At 40.9% G+C, this 19,488-nt stretch overlaps 2 protein-coding genes across 5 annotated transcripts in view; one reads left to right on the top strand and one right to left on the bottom strand.

Moving 5' to 3' along the window:
* Positions 1–2,407, bottom strand: part of ERCC8 (ERCC excision repair 8, CSA ubiquitin ligase complex subunit) — a 30,766-nt gene extending 28,359 nt beyond the window's left edge. The window contains exons 1-2 of one of the 4 annotated variants that reach the window (XM_042452721.1): positions 2,203–2,407; positions 894–986 (exon numbers count right to left, since the gene is read on the bottom strand). In XM_042452721.1, coding sequence (XP_042308655.1) covers positions 894–986; positions 2,203–2,279 — 170 coding nt within the window. In that variant the 5' untranslated portion in view covers positions 2,280–2,407. Of the gene's footprint in view, positions 1–890; positions 987–2,202 lie in introns of all 4 variants that reach the window. The other 3 variants (XM_042452720.1, XM_042452723.1, XM_042452722.1) reach the window with 3 other exon arrangements.
* Positions 2,408–3,348: 941 nt separating this feature from the next.
* Positions 3,349–19,488, top strand: part of NDUFAF2 (NADH:ubiquinone oxidoreductase complex assembly factor 2) — a 70,034-nt gene continuing 53,894 nt past the window's right edge. Inside the window, exon 1 of the mRNA XM_042451890.1 lies at positions 3,349–3,558. Within this exon, the coding sequence (XP_042307824.1) occupies positions 3,444–3,558 (115 nt within the window). The 5' untranslated portion in view covers positions 3,349–3,443. The remainder of the gene's footprint in view (positions 3,559–19,488) is intronic.

Genomic DNA, 19,488 nt, shown 5'->3' with positions numbered 1-19,488 from the left:
TCGAGCTCTGCTCGGCTACCTCCCTTATCCAATTCAAGAAGGGGTTGAAGACATATCTTTTTGAGCAGGCCTACCCCTGACTCCTATCTTCCGAATACTCCCCCCCCCCCTTTTTTTTTGTCAGCACTGTTGAGCTGACATGTGTTTTGGCTGTGTTTTATTTGTGAATTGTGTAATTCTTTTAATCTTTGCTGTAATTTTAAACTGTTCTTCAATGCTGTTAACCGCTTTGATCTCAGGAAAAGCAGTATACAAATAAACATATTATTATTATTATTATTATTATTATTGCTTGGCTCTCTTTGTGTAGATAGTATACAGGTAGCATCACTGACCAAGCCACGAGTGTTACCATATCTGCTGTTTTGTATCCTCTTGGAGACTTTGTGAATGGTGATTCCCCCCATCTTTATGAATATAGGATATAGTAGCTGTGTTGCCTATATCTCTACCCCTCCAATTGTTGCATAAATGACGTCAATAATTGATCTGTAAGGTTGCAAGCCTGTTCTCACCACACCTTACTTCATGGCAGATATGTACAGAACTGTGCTACAAATTTTAATGTGAACAAATGAAGACAATGAAATCTGTTAACATTCAGTCTTTAGCATACCCACAGAACTGTGCATTCAAATTTCTCATAGGCACAGATACTTCCTAAGGACAGTTGCCTTGAAAATGTTAGTTTCAGTGTTGCAGGAGCTCAATTTTAATGGTATCTATTGGGTCCAATAGTACTGTGTTACTAATTTTGTAAAACCAGACATTTAAAAAAAATATAGCAAGAGGAAGAACACATTTTGTTACTGCATTCAGTTAGGGAACCTAAAAAAGTAAGTAAAATTTAAAATATGTTTTATCATAAAAACATAGCCTAATGTACATACTACCGATTTTCAACAGGTTCGATATCCAAGGTGTTGATACCACTTCCATGGATCCTTTGTACATCTTTGTCCTTGTTTAACTCCAAGCTCAGCACCCTTAAAAACACAAAGCCATTGTTTTAAAAATATATAACAAGAGGTGGCTTTTGCAACTATCAACGCAGTGCCTTTAAATCAACTTGTCCAGTTCATCATTCATACGCTTTGCTTAAGAGGACTTACAATATATATATATATATATATGCGCATGCACAAATATCGCAATTTCAGTAAAAAAAACTGATTCCAAAAACCTTGAGTGGATTTATCCAAGGGTCAGTGTAAGTACTGTACTTTAATTCTTATTTAAAACAAACAAACAAACAAACAAAAACCATTCCCTGGTAAAAGGCAAGAATGAACTCTGTCCTGGAAACAGTGATCCCCCTCTTCTCTGACACCCATCCAGCGTTTAATAAGAGCACAAAGAGTTATGCCTGCTGGAATTTGACACTGGTCCAAAACACACTGCAGGAATAACCCAGTTTGACTCCGCTTTACAAGTCCTGGCTCAGTGCTTTGGAATCCTGGGAACTGCAGTTTTGTGAGACATTTAGCCTCCTCTGCCAGAGAGCTCTGGTGCCCCAAAACACACGGTCATTCCCAGGGTTCCCGAGCACTGAGCCAGGGCAGCCAAAGTGGTCTCTGACTGGGTTGTTTCTGCCGTGTGTCTTGGAGCTGTTTTGCTTCTTCCTTTAGATCCTCTGCTCTGTGCCCCTAGAACAGGTTTTACTCTTGGCCATATCTAAACCAATAGCTTTCGTCCAGAAACCTGCTTTTGGCTTGTGCTTATAGTAAATTCAGAATACAAAAATCTGAAACGCTGCACGCTAGTAGAGTTATTTAATAATAACAATAACAACAAAATTAATTATTATTAAATTATTGTTATTAATATAATATATAATAACATAAAATAAAATAATAATAATTAAATAATAATAATTTTAATTATTATTATTTAATAATAACAACAATAATAACAACTACATTTACTTCTCCCAATAGAAGGACTCAAGGCAGTGAACAGCAGGTTTAAAACAAATACAATGTAAATGCAATACAAAAGTATTGAAATGTACAAAAACAATAAAAAATAACTCTGACAGAGAAGCCCAAAGGTCTCGCAAGGCTACAGAAATCCCAGAATTCCACAGCACTGTGGCAGTTAAAGCGGTGTCAAACTGGGTTATCTCTGCAGTGCGGACGCAGCCAAAGCGGGATTTATTTATGTGTCGATGTATTTTTGGCCAGAGACCACCGGCGGCCTCACCTCCTGGTGGACTCAGCCCGGCGGAGCCTTAGCGGATCCTCCAAGCCGGCCTGGCGGGCGGAGATAAACCCCAACATATTGGCAAGCCTCCTTCCAACGCGGCTGACACGGCGCCGCCATGTTGAGAGGCCCTCAGGAGCTCATTGGCTAACAGCTTGGGCCCTTAGGCGCCCATTGGCTACCAGCGCGAGCGTCTCAGCCAATGAGACGCCGACTAAAGTCGCCTGACAGGAAAAACGCTCAGGAGGAACAAAGGCCCAAGTGCCGTAACGCGCATGCTCCGAGGCAAATGGTTCTAGAGAGACGAAATGATAGACTCATATATCGCATTTCCGGTTTAAAACAACTGAAACACTTTTGTTTTCCATGCAAACCTCGTTGGTTTTCACTGAATAGTGACGGGAATCAAAAGACCGCTGTGTCCTGCGTTGGACGACAAGCAATCTTTGTATACGAGCCTTAAGTCTAGGAAAGCTCATGCTGTCACTTCTTTGTTTCAGCCAGGAGAAGGCCGCACTACGCTCTTATAGTGCTACTATTCCCACTTTGACTGCCTCCTGTTGCATTCTGGGGTTTGTAGTTCAGTCGCGCCACAGAGCTCTCTGGCTGGGAATTCTGAACTGCAAATCCCAGAATGCAACAGGAGGCAGCCAGAACAGTTAGAGGAACAGCAGCACTATCAGAGTGGAGGGCGGTAATCCAGTCAGTCTCAAAGGTGCGACAAGGTGTCATCGCATTCGCATGCTGATTTTTCCTGGACTGAGGCGGCTGTGTCTTTGAATCGCTTTACAGCGTTAAGTTTGGACTGCGTGTCACTCTTGGATTTTACTATCTCTGAGGAGTGGAATCGAGGCTGGGCTCAGCAGGCGGGGCGGGGCTTCTCAGGCCAACGGTTCTTTATTGGGCGGAACTGGCGGCGCGAGGAAGAGGGGCGTGGCTTCTTAGACCAACGGTTCCTTAATGGGCGGAACGGGCGCCGCGAGGAGGAAGGGGCGGGGCTTGTGGAGCCAAAGTTCCTTATTGGGCGGAGCGGGTGCTGCGTAGTCGGGGCTTCTGAGGCCAAGATTTCTTTAGTGGGCGTGGCTTCGTAGATTAACGGTTCCTTATTGGGCGGAGCTGGTGTCTCGAGGAGGAGGAGGAGGAGGGGGCGGGGCTTGCCAGGCCAGCCGTCCTTTTGTGGGCGGGGCGAGGCGTGTTGGACCCTGTGAGCGTGAAGACTAGGGTCGCTCTGAGGCGAAGCCATGAGCAGCATTTGGCGGCTCCTCCGCTTAGTCAGGCTCCCAGCGAAGGAGTACGTGGGCAGCGACCCCGCCGGGAACAAATATTACCGGATCCCGCAGCACGAAACCTGGGCAGGTGAGGAGACAAACTGCAGAAATAACCCGGTTCGGCACCGCTTCAACTGCAAGGGCTCAGTGCTGTGGAATTCTGGGAACTGTGGTTTTGCGAGACACAAAATGCTAAAGCCTGGCTCCTGTTTATAGCCCTGCCCTGTCTGTCTGTCTCGGAGCATTTCAGTGACCTCTGGCGCCACAGCAAACTACGAATCCCAGACTCCCATGGCATTGATCCGTGGCAGTTGACGCTGGGGAACAAACGAGGCGTCAGTAAGGCTGGGCTGCATCTGCACTGCGGAAATAGCCCAGTTTGACTCCGCTTTAACTGCTGTGGCTCAGTGCCAGGGAATCCTGGGATTTGTAGTTTGTTGTGGCACCAGAGTCCTCTGACAGAGAAGGCTGAATGTCTCTCAGAACTACAGATCCCAGAATTCCGTAGCATTGAGCCATGGCAGTTAAAGCGGAGCCAAACTGGATTATTTCTGCAGTGTGGATGCAGCCCAGCCTTGTTGACCTCTCATTTGCCTTTGCGTTTTCCCTTCAGCTGAAATAACTGTCCCTTCCCGGTTCTGTACTCTCCAGCAGATTAAAAACCAAAGGATAGCTGCTGCTCCATAAGTAAGAACCAGGGTCCCAGTTGGGTAGGGCCTCTGCTCAGCCGAATCGAGCCAAGGGTGAAGGGGAGAGAAAACCTGGAACCAGAAAGGATTGGTCCAGACTGTCTCTACCAAACTGGGGCAGTTGGAGGGCATGAAATGCCACGCTTGCCCAACTGGATCTTATTGGTACCAAGCAGATCACAAGGACGGGTTTGAAAAGTTTCACAGTTGGCTAAAATTACATTGGAGAATGGAAATGGTTTTTGGTTAAGCACTCTTTATTCACACTGTGAGTGACTGCCAGCGCAACCCAAATAACAATCATGAAAAGCATAATGAAAGTAACAGGTGGTGTTTCTTTAAAAAAGAAAGACCCAGAACCTCACAATATCAGAATGTGCACAAGTTTAAGCCAAGGATGGTACAAACATGTATTTGTTGCAGTATTTTAATGCCGCCTTTCAGCTGATAAAGGCACAGAATATTCCACTACCCAGAATTCAAAGGCAATTTAATGTCACATTTTAGAAATCTAGTGGAAGGGGTGTCCATCTTTTCATTATCAATAATGTAAATATGGAGGAAAACAAAAAAATTACACTGGCACTCCCCTTCCCTCCCATAACAAACCATAGCAATGATCACTTGGCATAATGCCCATGTGCAAAACTAAACCAGCAAGTCATACTCCATTAATGGATCCTGAGATTGAGTTGGAGGGATTTACAGGACAAGAATTGTAACTTGAAGGTACGAAGACACAGTTGGCCCTCCATATTTGTGCTTTTGGCTTTTGTGGATTTGATTGTTTGTGATGTTGATTAATACGTTCTCTCTACGAATTTCTAGGTCCTCCAGTGTAACTCTGGCCATAGAGTTGTGCTGCGGAAGAAAATATTTCTCCAGGCGTTTGCAGGTCTTCCAGCGTAATTCCATGAACAACGTCTGGCAGATCTTGCACTGGAGGAGCGGGAGATTCCTAGAGAGGTGTTCCCTTAGATAAAAACAATAGTGTATTTTTATTTGCAGTTTTTCCACATTCATGGGGGTCCTTCACCCCATAACCCCAATGAATTTGGAGGGACAACTCTATAACTGTTCACGTTGAAGCATACATTTATCCATGTTCCAGGGCAAGCTTTAGACTTGGCGAGACCTGAGTAAAATATTCTCCATTGGCCTACAGCAGTGATAGGTCTCATAAGCTAAGTAATTGGGCTGAGCCACACTTTACATTTCTGACAATGCCCAGGATGGCGCTGTGTTCAGAGCATTATGGACACTTGTTCATTTTTTAGACCTGACATGGTGTAGTGCTTTGAACGTTGGACTATGACTCTGGAGACTAGGGTTTGAAAACCCACTGGGTGACCTTGGGCAAGTGACAGGAGTTTATCGCACCACGGAAGGAGAACGGAACGGAAGAGGCCAGGAACAAGTAGGTACGCATTTTACTGCACACATAAGTCCCTCACTTCTTGTGTTCCATTCCCCATCCGTCCCAGAGGGAGCGATTTTTGAGAATTGTTTCAGAACAGTCCTCTGGGGATGGATTGGGAACAGAAGGGAAGGGAACGAGTGAGGGACTTCTGTGTGCAGTAAATGCATCCCCCACTCGTTCTGTTCCCTTCCCTGCCCTTTTTGGACAGTTCTCCGACCGTGGCAGGAGCCTGTGCGATAAACTCCATAGTCTCTCAGCCTCAGAGGATAGCAGTGGCAAACCCCCTCTGAAGAAACATGCCAAGAAAACCCAGTGATAGGTTTAATAATAATAGGATTTATTTATATTCCGCCCAATCTCTGGGAATCTGGGCAGCTTACAGCAGAGGGGATAATAGACAGTTCCCTGCCCTCAGGCTTACAGTCTAAAAGACACGACACAAAAGGAGAAGGGAATGGTGAGGGGGGGGGAGGTGATCAGGTCCTGCATTCTTCTCTGCCTCTGAGGCTTGGACCAAGGCAGATGGACTGGAGGGAGGGCTCTTCTTCAGGCTAGCCCTGATGGAGCTGGGCCTGCCTGGTCAACTCCCTCATAGGCCGAAAGATGACAGTTAAGGAGGGAGAAGCCTCTTTCTTCAGGTTTGCCTTAGGGTCGCTGTAAGTCAGAAACATCTTAAAGACAAAGAGCACACACACACACATGTTTTAAAAAATAATTTTAAAATAGAGTTTTCTTGACATGTTTCTTCAGAGGGGGCTTGACTTTGCCTTCCTCTGAGCCTGAGAGAGTGACATGCCCAAGACCACCCAGTGTGTTTTTATGGTCCAGTGGGGATTTGAACTCTGGACTCCTGAGTCATAGTCCAACACTTAAACCACTGCTCTACGCTGGGTTTCATCAAATTATCCTGAGGGATTTTAGTTCATCTTTTGTAGCTGTAATAGCCATAATTGGCCAGCTGGTGGTAGGAGCAGTGTAAATTTGTATGTGTTGTAGCTTAAACAGTAAAATCTAACATTTAAAGTACAGCTTTCCCATTATAGTATTATCTGTTTTGGGCACAGTAGCTCTCCATCGAAACTTCTGTGTAAAAATATTTGTTCTGATGTGAAGTCAAAAGGCTTTCATGGACAGCATCCATAGTTTTTTGTGGGGTTTTCGGGCTATGTAGCCATGTGCTAGAAGAGAGTGTTTCGCCAGCAGCTGTGGCTGGCATCTTCAGAGAATACTGTTGTTTAAACTTGTTTATTGTGGCACCAGAGCTCTCTGACAGAGAAGGCTAAATGTCTGACAGAACTACAGTTCCCAGAATTCCCAGCACTGAGCCAGGGCAGTTAAACTGGTCTCAAACTGGATTATTTCTGCAGTGTGGACCAAAGAGAATGTTCTGCTGGTAATATGCTGTATTCAATCCTTTTACTATACAGCTGGCCCTTCATATCCACAGAGTCTTTATCCATGGATTCAACTGTCCATGGCTTAAACGTTCCCAAAATATTTAAATTTCAAAAAGCAAACCCTGATTTTGCCATTTTATATAAGGATCACCATTTTACTATGCTATTGTATATAATGGGGCATAAGCATCCACTTATTGTAGTATTCATGGGACGTTCTGGAACCAAATCCCAGAGGATACCAAGGGCCCACTATAAATACAGTGCCTTACCCTTTAGTAGCATTTGCTGTTGCCTTTTTCTCTCATTCCAAAACTGGATGTCTTATGCTAAATGTCTAATCCTTTAAAAGTGACCTTGTGTACTACTCGCCTTTTTTTGGAGTTACTGGTAGATTGTGAAGGACTCTTAAGACTGCACTTTTAAAAATATAACTAGCTTATTTCATGTTTAATCATTCCCTGCGTCTCTTCAGTAATCAGTCATTTTCTGAAATTTGGGATTAACTTGGTGCAGACTTATTTTTCTTATGCATAGGATTTGCTTTTTTTCCAGAGGATTAGTCAAAAGATCCATGACATTCTTTGCAAAATGTTTAGGGCAGAATGAAGGTGCTGTATCTCCTTGAGATTGTGGCATTAGAAGTCTGTATAAAATGCTGTGTGTAGGGTGTCTGGAAGGGAGACAGTGTCTCAGTCCCCCCTTCTAGATTTGTACACTTCTGAGTCAGCTAGAACCTGCCTATTTCCAATGCATATTCCAGCTTTTTTGTTTTCTCACAAAAAATGTTATAGAGGAAAAGATAAAATAGCTATACAAAGTTTTTTTTACTAGTGCAAGCAGTTTATCTGCAAGTCTCCTCTGTTGCAAGAGTGTGGAACCCCCTTCATTTTGAGGGCTGAATTTAGTTTTAGGGAAGTTCTAGTTGTAATTGGGGCTGGTGGCAAAAGAATGAGACCAAAATACCACCATATTTTAGCTTGTTACTGATAATAACTAGTTGTAGAGAGGTACATTTCACTCTTAAGGAGAAACATCATGCATGAAAGCTAAGAAATGACAAAATGTGAGGGCCAGAGCTGGTTGGAAGTGCAAGAGCATCTGAGGTGCCCACCTATGCTGTATTGAAAGCTTGGTTTTATCTCTGTGTAATATGTGTGATTGCCACTTATACCAGCAGTACCCTTTCCTCAAGTACATCTGTACTATTGCATATTCTCAGATTTTTCAACAATTTAAACTTGTTAAGAGATTAGTTTGACAGTGATTAAATAGTACAATTCCATCATGCTTGTCCCAAGAGAAACATCCTGGCTAAGTCATTTACTCTAAGATGACTTCTGAGTTGCTACTCTTAAAACTAGATGAGCTGGAGGGTGGGATTGGACACTTAAGCAACCATGATTGATGATTCATTTTTACTATCTCAGTCAAGTATTTCACTAAAAAGGGTAGATTTATCGGTGTAATGCATTTATTTATTTTTACTGTATAACATACTGTCAGAGCATCACCATGGCTTTGCTGTTTGATGAATTGGTCTTGCTATGCCAGCCTATATTGATTTTCAAGCCATTCATATTTTGGTGATTATAAAACAAGTTCCCTGTAGAGTTTATGCATTTTGTTGCAAAACATATTTGGTGAAAGATAATCCCATTTGGTATTATACATATAAAAATAACATAGGCCTGGGAAATTACAGGTCATAGAAACTTTTAAAATCACGTCTGCTGGTTTTATAGGAATTTGGCATTCTACATCCAAAAATAACCTCAGATTTGCTCCATTGTGTACTGTTTTCCCCCACAATTTGGTTTTACATTTCTGTGTTGTAATATGTGACTGAATAAAATGACCCTGCAAAGGATAAGAAAGAGGTTAAAATATTCAAATATACTGTATTGACTCATGTAGAAGTCAACCTCATATATAAGTCGAACAAAGGGTTTAGGGTCAAAATCATGGTTAAGCTGAGAGTAAAACTTAGGGGAAGAGAAGGTTTTCATATTGGACTGAAAAAGAAGGACCTGGAGGAATATGCAGTGCTTGCTGGGAGAAAACTTTTCTATGGGACTGATAAGAAATGGGGGGAAATATGGTGATTGCTGGGCAGGGATGATTGAAGGAGTGAGAAAGAGAGAGGAGGGTGAGTTCACTGATATGAAACACAAAAATCCGTTCAAAAGCACTTAAAGACATTTCACTGGAACAACAGTGTCTACACTGAATTGATAAAAATATTGAATTTGTGACAATCATGTGTTGTATAATATTTTAATGGTGTTTTTAAAAAAAAAATAATTCAGCACCCCAAAATACTTTTAAAGCAGTTACAATATTGGGAAAAAATCATTGCAGGTCTGTGTAATTGATAATAGTAATAATGAAAATTATACCACAACATAAAACATGCTTGACATATATGGTAGTGTGCCAGTTCTGATGAGTTTTGTGACCAATAGGATCTAACTCTGTTAGTGTACTTCCAGTTCTGCAGTGGCACTTCCCCCGCTAGCACTGGGCAGTGCACAAAGCATCTGCACTGGAGTGATTGCCAACCATTTGGAAAAGATTTTTGAGTGCATTTGAGGAGCTCATTGCAATCATGCCTTGAATACAGAATCAATCCAGCTAATAGAGGCTAATAGATTCACAGCTTTTAAGAAGTTTTGTCAAGGTTTTCCAAATGAATAATTAGCGAACATCATTCTGCTGGATCGTTATTAATTTAAAACGTCACCTTTCAAGTAATAAAAATGTCCACAACGTTTATATGGTATTGCTTGGGTTTTAGGGAGTGGTTGTCTATATTTCCATAATCTGGTTGTAAATACGTGTTGCACATGGATGTGTGCATTTGTACACTTACCAGCTAGGTTTATAGAATTTACAGGCAGAAGTTGGGCTGTTAAAGCAAGCAGAAGAAAGATCAGTGTGGCAGCCTGTGATCTTAGTAAACATGAATGCAGTAATTTAGGAAGACTTTTTTAAAAAAACACCATTACATAATAAATGAAAATACCTAATAGGATATCCAAAACCTTTCAAACAGCTGGGAATTAAAATTTTATCATTTGGTGGAATTTATGTTTTGGTATAGATAGAAGGCTAAACAATAGTTTAATGACCCTCTTGGCCAGTTCATCACATTTTCTTTTTGGTTCCTACACTAAATTCCAATAATTCATATGGTTAACTACTCACTTTGGCTTTAGGCAGCATCCTGTTTTTGAGTCCCAGTGACCTTAATTAAAAGTGAACTTTTCACCTTACCTCCACATCCACCAACCTTTCCATTCCTATGGACTTTCTCTCACACAGACTGCTTTTATATAGATCTGTCCCTGGACTTCCCACTGTACCACATGCATCTGAATAAGTAGACTCAAGTGTATAAGAGCAAATGCTACGAACTTCTCTCTTTCAGTTAGCCTCAAAGGTGCTGCAAGATCCCTTTGCATCATAAAAACAGTGAGTCTTGGACCTCAGCTTTGCACATTCCTTCTTCCCTTTTTCATGTAGAAGGAAGAAAGTTCAAAGCTTCCAATTAGTTTTAAGCAAACCACAGTTTGTTGTTATTTCTAAAGATGGGAAATGGTAGTTTAAAAAACTGTAAGTACAGTCGGCCCTTCTTATACACGTATTTTTTATACACGGATTCAAGCATCCACGGTTTGAAAATGTTAAAAAAAGTATAAAATTCAAATATCAAACGCTGACTTTCCATTTTTATAAGGGACTCCATTTTGCTATGTCATTATATTTAATGGGACTTGAGCATACACAGATTTTGATATACACGGGGGATCTTGGAACCAAACCCCAGCATCCAACAAGCGTCCACTGTATTTCAGTGGAAGCAAGATGAAGCAGAGTTTAACATTATTATCCTGGTGAATGAACCTCAGTTTCCCATGTCTCTATTCTGCTTTGGTCAGACCAGACCTGGAATACTGTGTCCAGTTCTGGGCACCATGGTTTTGTAACTAAGTACACAGTACTGGGGATATTGTATTGTATCTTGTTGTTTATGTGCAATTTTAACAGAAAGAGGGAGGGTTAAGGGGATTAGGGAAATTTTATTATTGTCTGTATATCTGTTTTATTGGACTGTTGTTACCTGCCTAGATCCCGGAAGGGAGAGGCGGAATATAAATAAATATTTTATTTATCATTATTATTTATTAGTTTAAGAGGAGTTTTGACAAGCTATACCATATCCAGAAGAGGATGACCAAGTTGGTGAAAGGTCTGGAAGCCATGCCCTATGAGGATCAGGGAGCTGGGTATGTTTAGTCTGGGGAAGAAAAGGCTAAGAGTTGATGTGATAGCCATGTTTAAATAAAGCAAGCTTGCTTTCTGCCACTCTAGAGACACGGAACATTGGGTTCAAACAGCAGGAAAAAGAGATTCCACCTAAACATTAGGAAGAACTTCCTGAGAGTAAGAACTGTTTGATAGTGGAGTATGTTGCTCGGGGAGTATAGTGGAGTATCCTCCTTTTGAGGTTTTAAACAGAGGTTGGATGGCCATTTGTCGGTAGTGCTTTGATTATGTACTCCTACATGGCAGAAGTTTGGACTGGGTGGCCCTTATGTTCTCTTCCAACTCTTTAATTTGTATGGAATGGGGAACTCCCAGCGAGGGCATGCACCATTTTGTCACCCTCCATTTGCTGCCCATGAATGGGTGAGGGATGTGGATTTCAAGCCCACGAAAATGGAGGGGGTGACTGTACACTATGCTATTCAACTTGCCTGTTTGATGGCATGCTATTCAGTTTGAATGCTTCCAAACCATAGAGTTCTGTGTGGTACAGCACTGTAATAACACCATACACTTGGATCAGCTGGTCGTTCATTAATAAATATGTATATACTCATCTATGAGTCTAAAAATTTATGCACAAAAATTGCCCCCAAAATCCCAGGTCGACTTATTTACAGGTCAGTATGATAATGTGATAGCAGCTCTTTCAGATTTTCACATGTGGTGGAAGATAGGTTTTTTCCCCTCTTGAGCCAAGCAGAAGGAGTCCTGAGTGATTAATTACTTTTAAACAAACAAACAGACCCAAGATAGTTTCTTTTTCTCTTGTGCCAAGCAGAAAGAGTCCTGAGTGATTAATTGCTTTTAAATAAACAGAGACCCTCTCCCGCCGGCACTGGGCAGCTGAAACTGACGTTGAAACAAGCAGCCTCAATTAGAGTCTCTTTTGCTGTATGCATACATACACACACTGAAGGAGCCTCCAGGTTTTATTCAAACAAGTAAGTTTTATCCACTGGTCATAGCAAAATCCGTAATTTTGACCATGAGGTCGATTTATAGTTGAGTATATATGGTATTCTCTGCAGAATCAATTATTTGACGTGGATCTTAATGAAGGCTGGAGATGGACCTGTGATCACACAGGAATTTTTAGATCTAAATAGAGATGCATAAAATATCAGCAAAACATCTAACATTGATGCGTAGTATGCTTCCTACATGGTGAAAAGAAATCAGCATGACTCATTTGGTAATGTTTGTAATAGTTAACATTTTCAAGGTGTCATAATTAAGCTATAATCTAAACTTACTTTAGGAGTTTGCAACATATTGCCCCCAGGGCATTTTGGACTAGAACTCCCATGTTACTTGACCATTGCACCCAGGGTTGTGGGCAAATGTACTTCAAAATATCCAGAGGACAACATGCTGCCTACTCTGCTGTAGATGAGTTAACTGGTTGATTAAAGAAGCATATGTAATTCTTACTGTTATGAACAGAGAAACAAAGTAGCACTAATCTTTTTGAGAATTTTTCAAGTTGCCTTTAGAGATATGGGATTTCTTGGAACCTATATTTCTGTTATACCTGGCCCAGCCTTACAAGGATTAGTAATACAAATAATCAGATCCTCTGCAAACATATTTAATTAATGTTTTATACAGCAGTTGGGTATAATGAGAGATAACTTACCAGTTAATACATTGAAACTATAAGTGATTTAAAATAATGACAAATATATATTTTTTCATTTCATTAGGGCCATTTTAAGTATGGCTAGGTCTGAATTAAACTCAAGTCTGAAACAGACTGGCATTAAGTGCTGGCTCGGGGGCAGCATGGAGGTGTGGCATTTAGATTAACAGTGCCCCCAAAGTTGGCATCATGCTGCAGCCCAGACAGCGGACAGCATTGCGGTGCTCCGGCAGCACGACGTTTATATGCCACATGGTGCAGGAACATCACATTTTGCCTCCTCTTTTTGAGCCAGTAAATAGCAGGATTGGGACCACGGCATTCAGTTGCCCCTTTAGGGCCATCTGTTTCAGTCCTTACTGCCTAACACTTCATAAATACATTAGAAGAAAACTACTATTTTGTATTTATCTTCAAGTGCAGTCTTTTGGATCTTTCCCCTCAAAGAAACCTAGGATGGTTATCTGCTGTGATTATGCTTAATTATAGAAAGCTGAGGTATAAACACAAACATACTTAATGATCATCCTCACATTATCCAGTTGCTCTCTTTTTGTCCACTGTTTTTGAGGCCCTCCTTGATCAAGTTGAAAAATCAAGATTTGAATTATTAATTTGGTGTTAGCTCATAGGGAATGACAGTGACCAAGCCCAGAGTCAACCAGTGTGTCACTTTCAGTGCCTCTTGGGCCAGTTTCAAAGTCATATTTTCTGTCAGGTTGTGGAACTGTGCCATTTTATTTTATTTGTGGTTGGGATAGAGTTGTCTATCAGAGTTGCCTGACATAAAAGATTGAAAGAAGACATAATTTTCATTGGGATGGTTTCATACAATTTACGACACAATACAATATTTATGCTTATTTAAGAAGACTATGCCATTTCCAGTCATTCATAAATTTGCATTCGTATTTATGAAAAGGGATGTTTTCAAAGGCTCTGAGAATCAACTGTTACCTTTATCTTTCTAGTCTACTGTATGTTGTAGTTGCTTATTTTCTTGATTTTGTGAGATGTTAATGTAGTCAATAATTGTACATTTTAAAAACTGAAATTGTATCCATGTGATTTCGGAAGCAAGAAAATCACATTAGATCATGGCACATGCACAGTCCATATATGAAACCTTTTCTTTTTGAATAAGGGTTGTGAGAAGCCCAGTTCCACACCGGTTTTTATTTACTGGTGGATGTTTGAGGTGTTGGATTTAACTGAGGAATTGCAGAGGAACTAGTATGAGGGTTGGTGGGGCATAGCTTTACTGTATGTTTTATTGCTTTTTAAAACCCTTTAAATTTAAACATTAAATTGTATGATAAAGACCTTGAAATTAAATCTATTAGCTCTTGGTAATTCATAGTAATATATTTATAATATTTATAATATGCATCAAATTTACAATAGCAATTACAGAGTTTTCAAACACAGCATCTTCTGTTTGTATACAATATATCATTCTTCCGTGACATGGAGCAGTTAGTAAAAATGGAACTGTGTTTCTTTGTTAGTACTGTTCACCTGGGAAGATAAGTTGCTACAACCAGCAGAGGGAGTCCTAAGCATTTAACATTATAGATTACAAGTTAGTTTCCTTTTAAATTTCTTTTTAGAGAAAAACGATAAGGTGTAAATACAGTACAGCCAAATCACTTTGGACAGTAATTTTCAAGGTGGATATTGGGCAGGCAGAATTTAAGACACTTGTGTATATTCTATTGGTAATGGGCCTATAAACAATGAACTGCAAGCTTTTTAAAAATGATTCTAAATAGGGAGGGGTAAAAATGATATGTGGAGTATAAAATCACAGGCAGAGGAATATGTAAAAATTAGGGAAGTAGGTGTATGAATTCAAAGATATATGTGAGTTAGTCTGTAGAATCAGTATGTAGAGAGATCTTGTAGTACCTTTGAGACTAACTAAAAGAAAGAAATTGGCAGCATGAGCTTTCGTAGACTTTAGTCTACTTCCTCAGATGCATTTGTAGGTGTGTATTCACCTATTATTTGAGGGGTGGGGAGTGCCTGTGAAAGTGAAAAGTAGTAGCATTGGATGCTCTGAGATTTCTAGAGTAAAGGCCTTGCAAATTCAGTAGCATGTAATGATGTAAGCTGAGGAATGTTTCTGAATCTGATCTGTTCCAATTCTGCCTAACTGCAGGCTACAAAGTCTCTCTGGATTTTACTTGATTTCTCAAGGATAATTGCAGTTCTGTAATACTGGTGTGAAAAAAGAATTTTGAAAGACTAAGCTTTAGTTTGCTTCTTCCTGCATAGCCAGATTCCATAGGACAGAAATGTCCATATGAGTCTATTTTCAAAGCTACCTACAAGCAGCAATAAGACAGAGAACCCATGTCAAGCCCACAACACACGGTTGAGCAACCTGTGACCCTGTTGACATTATTCTGTATGAGGCAAATGGAAGACAGAGCTTACACACTCAATCTCACATGCAGAAGGTGACTGAAACAGCAGTTTCACTATGCATTTTTGTTATTTAATGGATTTAGTAAAAGCATAGACTGATATGCCTAAATGTAGCAGCTTTACTTAAGGGGTGCAGAATTGGTATTGTGGCCCACACAATGCTGTGCTTTGACAAGGGGAATGGCTGGGAACTCAGGAAAAACAGGTTGTTCCCCAGTATCTTCTGTCTGGGGGTGTTGTGTAGTTCTATCTAAAAGCAGGCCAAGCCCTCCTTTTACATGGGATTACATCTTAATCCCATTAGCGGCAATTATGGTCCAACAATATCTAGAGCACCAGAGGTTCCTGAACCTTGCCATAATGTGTGCTGACACTCAGAGGTGACCTTGGCCTGAATCAGATTTTGACATGGTGGTTCAGTATAGCTTTTGGGCTGCTTGTAGTGCAATACCAAAACAATCATGATTGTATAGAATGACAGCATGCATGTGGTTGGCTCATGATGGGGTGACATGGCTAGAAGATTGCACACTGAGCCTGCATCTATACTGCAGAAATAATGAAGTTTGACAATGCTTTAACCGCCCTGGCCCAGTGCTGTGCATTTCGGTTATTTGTAGTTTGTTGTGGCACCAGAGCTATCTGACGGAGAAGGCTAAATATCTCACAGAACTTCAAATCCCAGAATTCTATAGCATTGAGCCATTGCCAATTAAAGTGGTGTCAAACTACATTATTTCTTTTTTAAAAATTTTTTTTTATTAAAATTCATTAAAATAACAAAAAATCTTATGATTCAATCTTTCTTCAGGTTGCAAATAAGTAATTAAGAAAAATGAATACATATGCATATTTATACATCATCAATATATACAATGTTGTTTTCACTGTAGTTATAGTACATATATACGATTATTGTGTGATAGATTCCTTTGTTAAACAAAGAGGTTCTTAATTTCTATTGATGGGTTTACTTCCTTTTGGGCCATATTAAGCTTTCTTCTTGAATGTTTACTTATCACCTCTCTTTCATTAGCTCATAGATGCAACTTCTGTGCTTGCTGAATTGTAAATGAACTTTATTTTCTAACTTTTATCTTTGCAGTTACGTTTTATGCAAGTTCTTAGTTATTCTTTAAGCTTTTCCCAAAAATTAAGTCTCCCACTGTTATTTTTTTTAATTTTTGTTAAACTTGGCAGTTTCTTCTTCCAATAATTAATTGGTTTCCATTCTCCCTCTACCTGATTAGAAGAGTTGTCCTTTAACAAAGTGTTAAGATACCAAGATCCATCATTTCTTTTAGTTTGAGCAACCATTCTTCGATTCTAGGCATTTTCTTGTTCTTCCAATATGTTTAGGGTTGCCATAACCCGGTGGGGGGCGTGAATTTCCCGTTTTTGGACCGTTCTGCATGGTCACGGCACGGTTTGGCGTTTGTTCTGGGTCTGCCCCCGCCCCCAGGCTTTGTTACTGTGCCTTGGCTGCTCTTGCCTTGGCCACTCTTTGTTACCGTGCCTTGGCTGCCTAGGGCTCTGTCGGAGGCTGGAGCTCCTCCTATTGGCTGGCAGGCTGGCCAATAGCGGAACAGTCCTTTCCCTGCTTCAGGAGTCTGTGACTGCTGGGAGGGGGTGGGGCTGTTCCAGCTCTCTGACCCCATTGGCCACCCAGCTGAAAGAGGAGGAGCTCTCCTCTGTTTACTTCCTGCGGCCATGTGGGCCGGCGAGGGACTGAGGCGGAGGGCAGCAGCTGCTGAAGCAGCAGCAGCAAAAGCAGCAACAACAAAAGCAGCAGCAGAAGCAGCAATAGTGGCAGACCGAGGCAGCAGAGGAGAGGACCAAAGGGGCCGGGGGAGGGGGGGAACGTTTTCGGCTTCCCTTAGTGTGAGTCAGTTTGCAAAGGGATCTTCCATGAATATCATCATTATTGTTGTTGTTGTTGTTGTTGTTATGCAAAAAGCTAGCTGTGTGAGTCAGTTTGCAAAGGGACCTTCCATGATTATTGTTGTTGTTGTTGTTATCCAAAGAGCTAGCTGTGTGAGTCAGTTTGCAAATGCCCAAATGTGCTTTGTGTGTGTTTTGGAATGTGGGGGAGGGGGGGTTGGCCAGAAAGGGAATTACATTTCTGTCATCTGTCTAGGAATAATGCCAAAATGTCCTCCATTTTGATCATGCCTAAGAAACATGCATTTATATTAACATTTTTAAAAAATCATCAATTTTTTCGCGTGCCCTCCATTTTTTAAAAACGTATCCTACATTTGAAAATATTTTCCTACATTTGTACCAGTTTGGAGGTCCTGACTTCTGGCAACCCTAAATATGTTGCATAAAGTATTCTGGCAGCTCAAACTGCATTATTTCTGTAGTACAGAAGCACCTTGTCTTTCATCTTGTATCTAGAGTCATATATCTAGACTTGTATTGAGAGTGCAAGAAAGGAGATGCTGCCTAAACATTATGAAGGACTTTCTAGCAGTAAGAGCTATTCCTCAGTGGAATAGTCCTCAGACATTGATGGGTTCTCCTCTTTGGAGGTGTTTAAACCAGCTGAATGACTCTCGCTAGTATGCCTTCATGGCAGGGGATAGGCTGGATGGCCCCTGTGGTCCTTTGCAACCCTATGATTCATAAGAATCAGAAAAAGGGGGTCATAATGAGTTTGTTTCATTCTCTGCAGAATCTTTTGGACTGGTTAAGATTATTTAAATAAAAAAGCCAGTTCCTTAAAGATGGATTAAATAAGTAAAATCGCCTTGTTTGCATTTCTCAACCTGCAAGAATGTATTTTCAAAGCTGTATTTTATTTTTATTTTGCCTATTGTTTGAACTGATAAAACACTCTTTTTTCTTGTTTCTCCCATTTATATCACTTCATTCTGCTTATTCAGATGCTCTTATATTGTTTGGGCTTTTCAGAATTATTTTAATGTATGCATTGTAAGCCATTTTTAAAGAGCTGCTCTGTATGTATTAATGTATGTACCGTAAGTGATCTTTAATGAACTGCTTACCACTAAATAAGTGGTAAAAATGATTAACTACTTTATAAATATTAGTGGTAGCCTTCTTGTTGGAAACCTTACAAGAGTCTTTGTTTAAAAACAAAAGCACACACTTTGAATATGACCAGAAGGAGGCAGCATTGCTCCAGAAAGTTTTAGGTTGATGGCTTTGCTGTGTGCTGTGATATCCTCTGAGCAAAAGAGATTTGGTACAGGCTGAGTCTCCCTTATCTGAAATGCTTGAGACCAGGAGTGTTTTGAGTTTTGAAATATTTGCTTATACCTAATAAGTTTTGTATACACCTTATACATAGCCCGAAGATAATTTTATATGAAGTATTTTTTAAAATAGTTTTGTGCAGGAAACAAAGTTTGTGTACAGTGAACCATCAGAAAATGAAGGTGTCATTGTCTTAGCTGCCCATGTGGATAATTTTTGAATATTTTGGATTGGGGATTCTGAATACACAAGAATCATCCTGTACTGAGTCTTACATTCTTCCTTATCCCAAATTAAAAAGAATTTCAAGATTTGGAACTGAATATATACTTGTAATTTACGCGTATTTTGTACATTGAGGAAGCTGTTCTTTTTGAGATTAAACATTCTACATACCTGAATCAATCCTCCCCCAAATATATGTTGGTGACGTGAATGCATACAAAAACAACAAATGCAGATGACAAGTCAACATGAGCCTTTCTGTGTGAGAATAATGATCCATATAATCGGTGTTAGATATCCATTGACCTGAGTGAGGGAGTCAGATCTGAGATCTTCTTGTGACAAGTAAATAATTCTCCTTATTCATATCCACAAATCAGCCCTTGTTGATGTTCCTCTAACACAGGGGTAGGCAACCTTTTTGAGCCGGGGGCCAGGTTGCTGTCCCTCAGACAACTGGGGGCCGAAGCCGGGGGGTGGAGCTTCCACCCCCGGGGGAGGGGCCGCGTGCCAGGGGTGGAGCCTCCACCCTCCAGGGTGGAGTTCCCACCCCGGGGCGGAGCTCCCACCCCCGGGGGCAGAGCTTCCACCCCCAGGGGCCAGGCCACCTCCTCTTTGCCGGCCCCTGACAGGGCCCCAGGCCCTGTCAGAGGCCGGGAAAGAG

The sequence above is a fragment of the Sceloporus undulatus genome, chromosome 2, assembly GCF_019175285.1.
Source record: "Sceloporus undulatus isolate JIND9_A2432 ecotype Alabama chromosome 2, SceUnd_v1.1, whole genome shotgun sequence".
Classification (NCBI taxonomy): Eukaryota; Metazoa; Chordata; class Lepidosauria; order Squamata; family Phrynosomatidae; genus Sceloporus; species Sceloporus undulatus.
The sequence above is the reverse complement of the archived record's forward strand: the minus strand, read 5'-3'. Positions and strand labels throughout refer to the sequence as shown.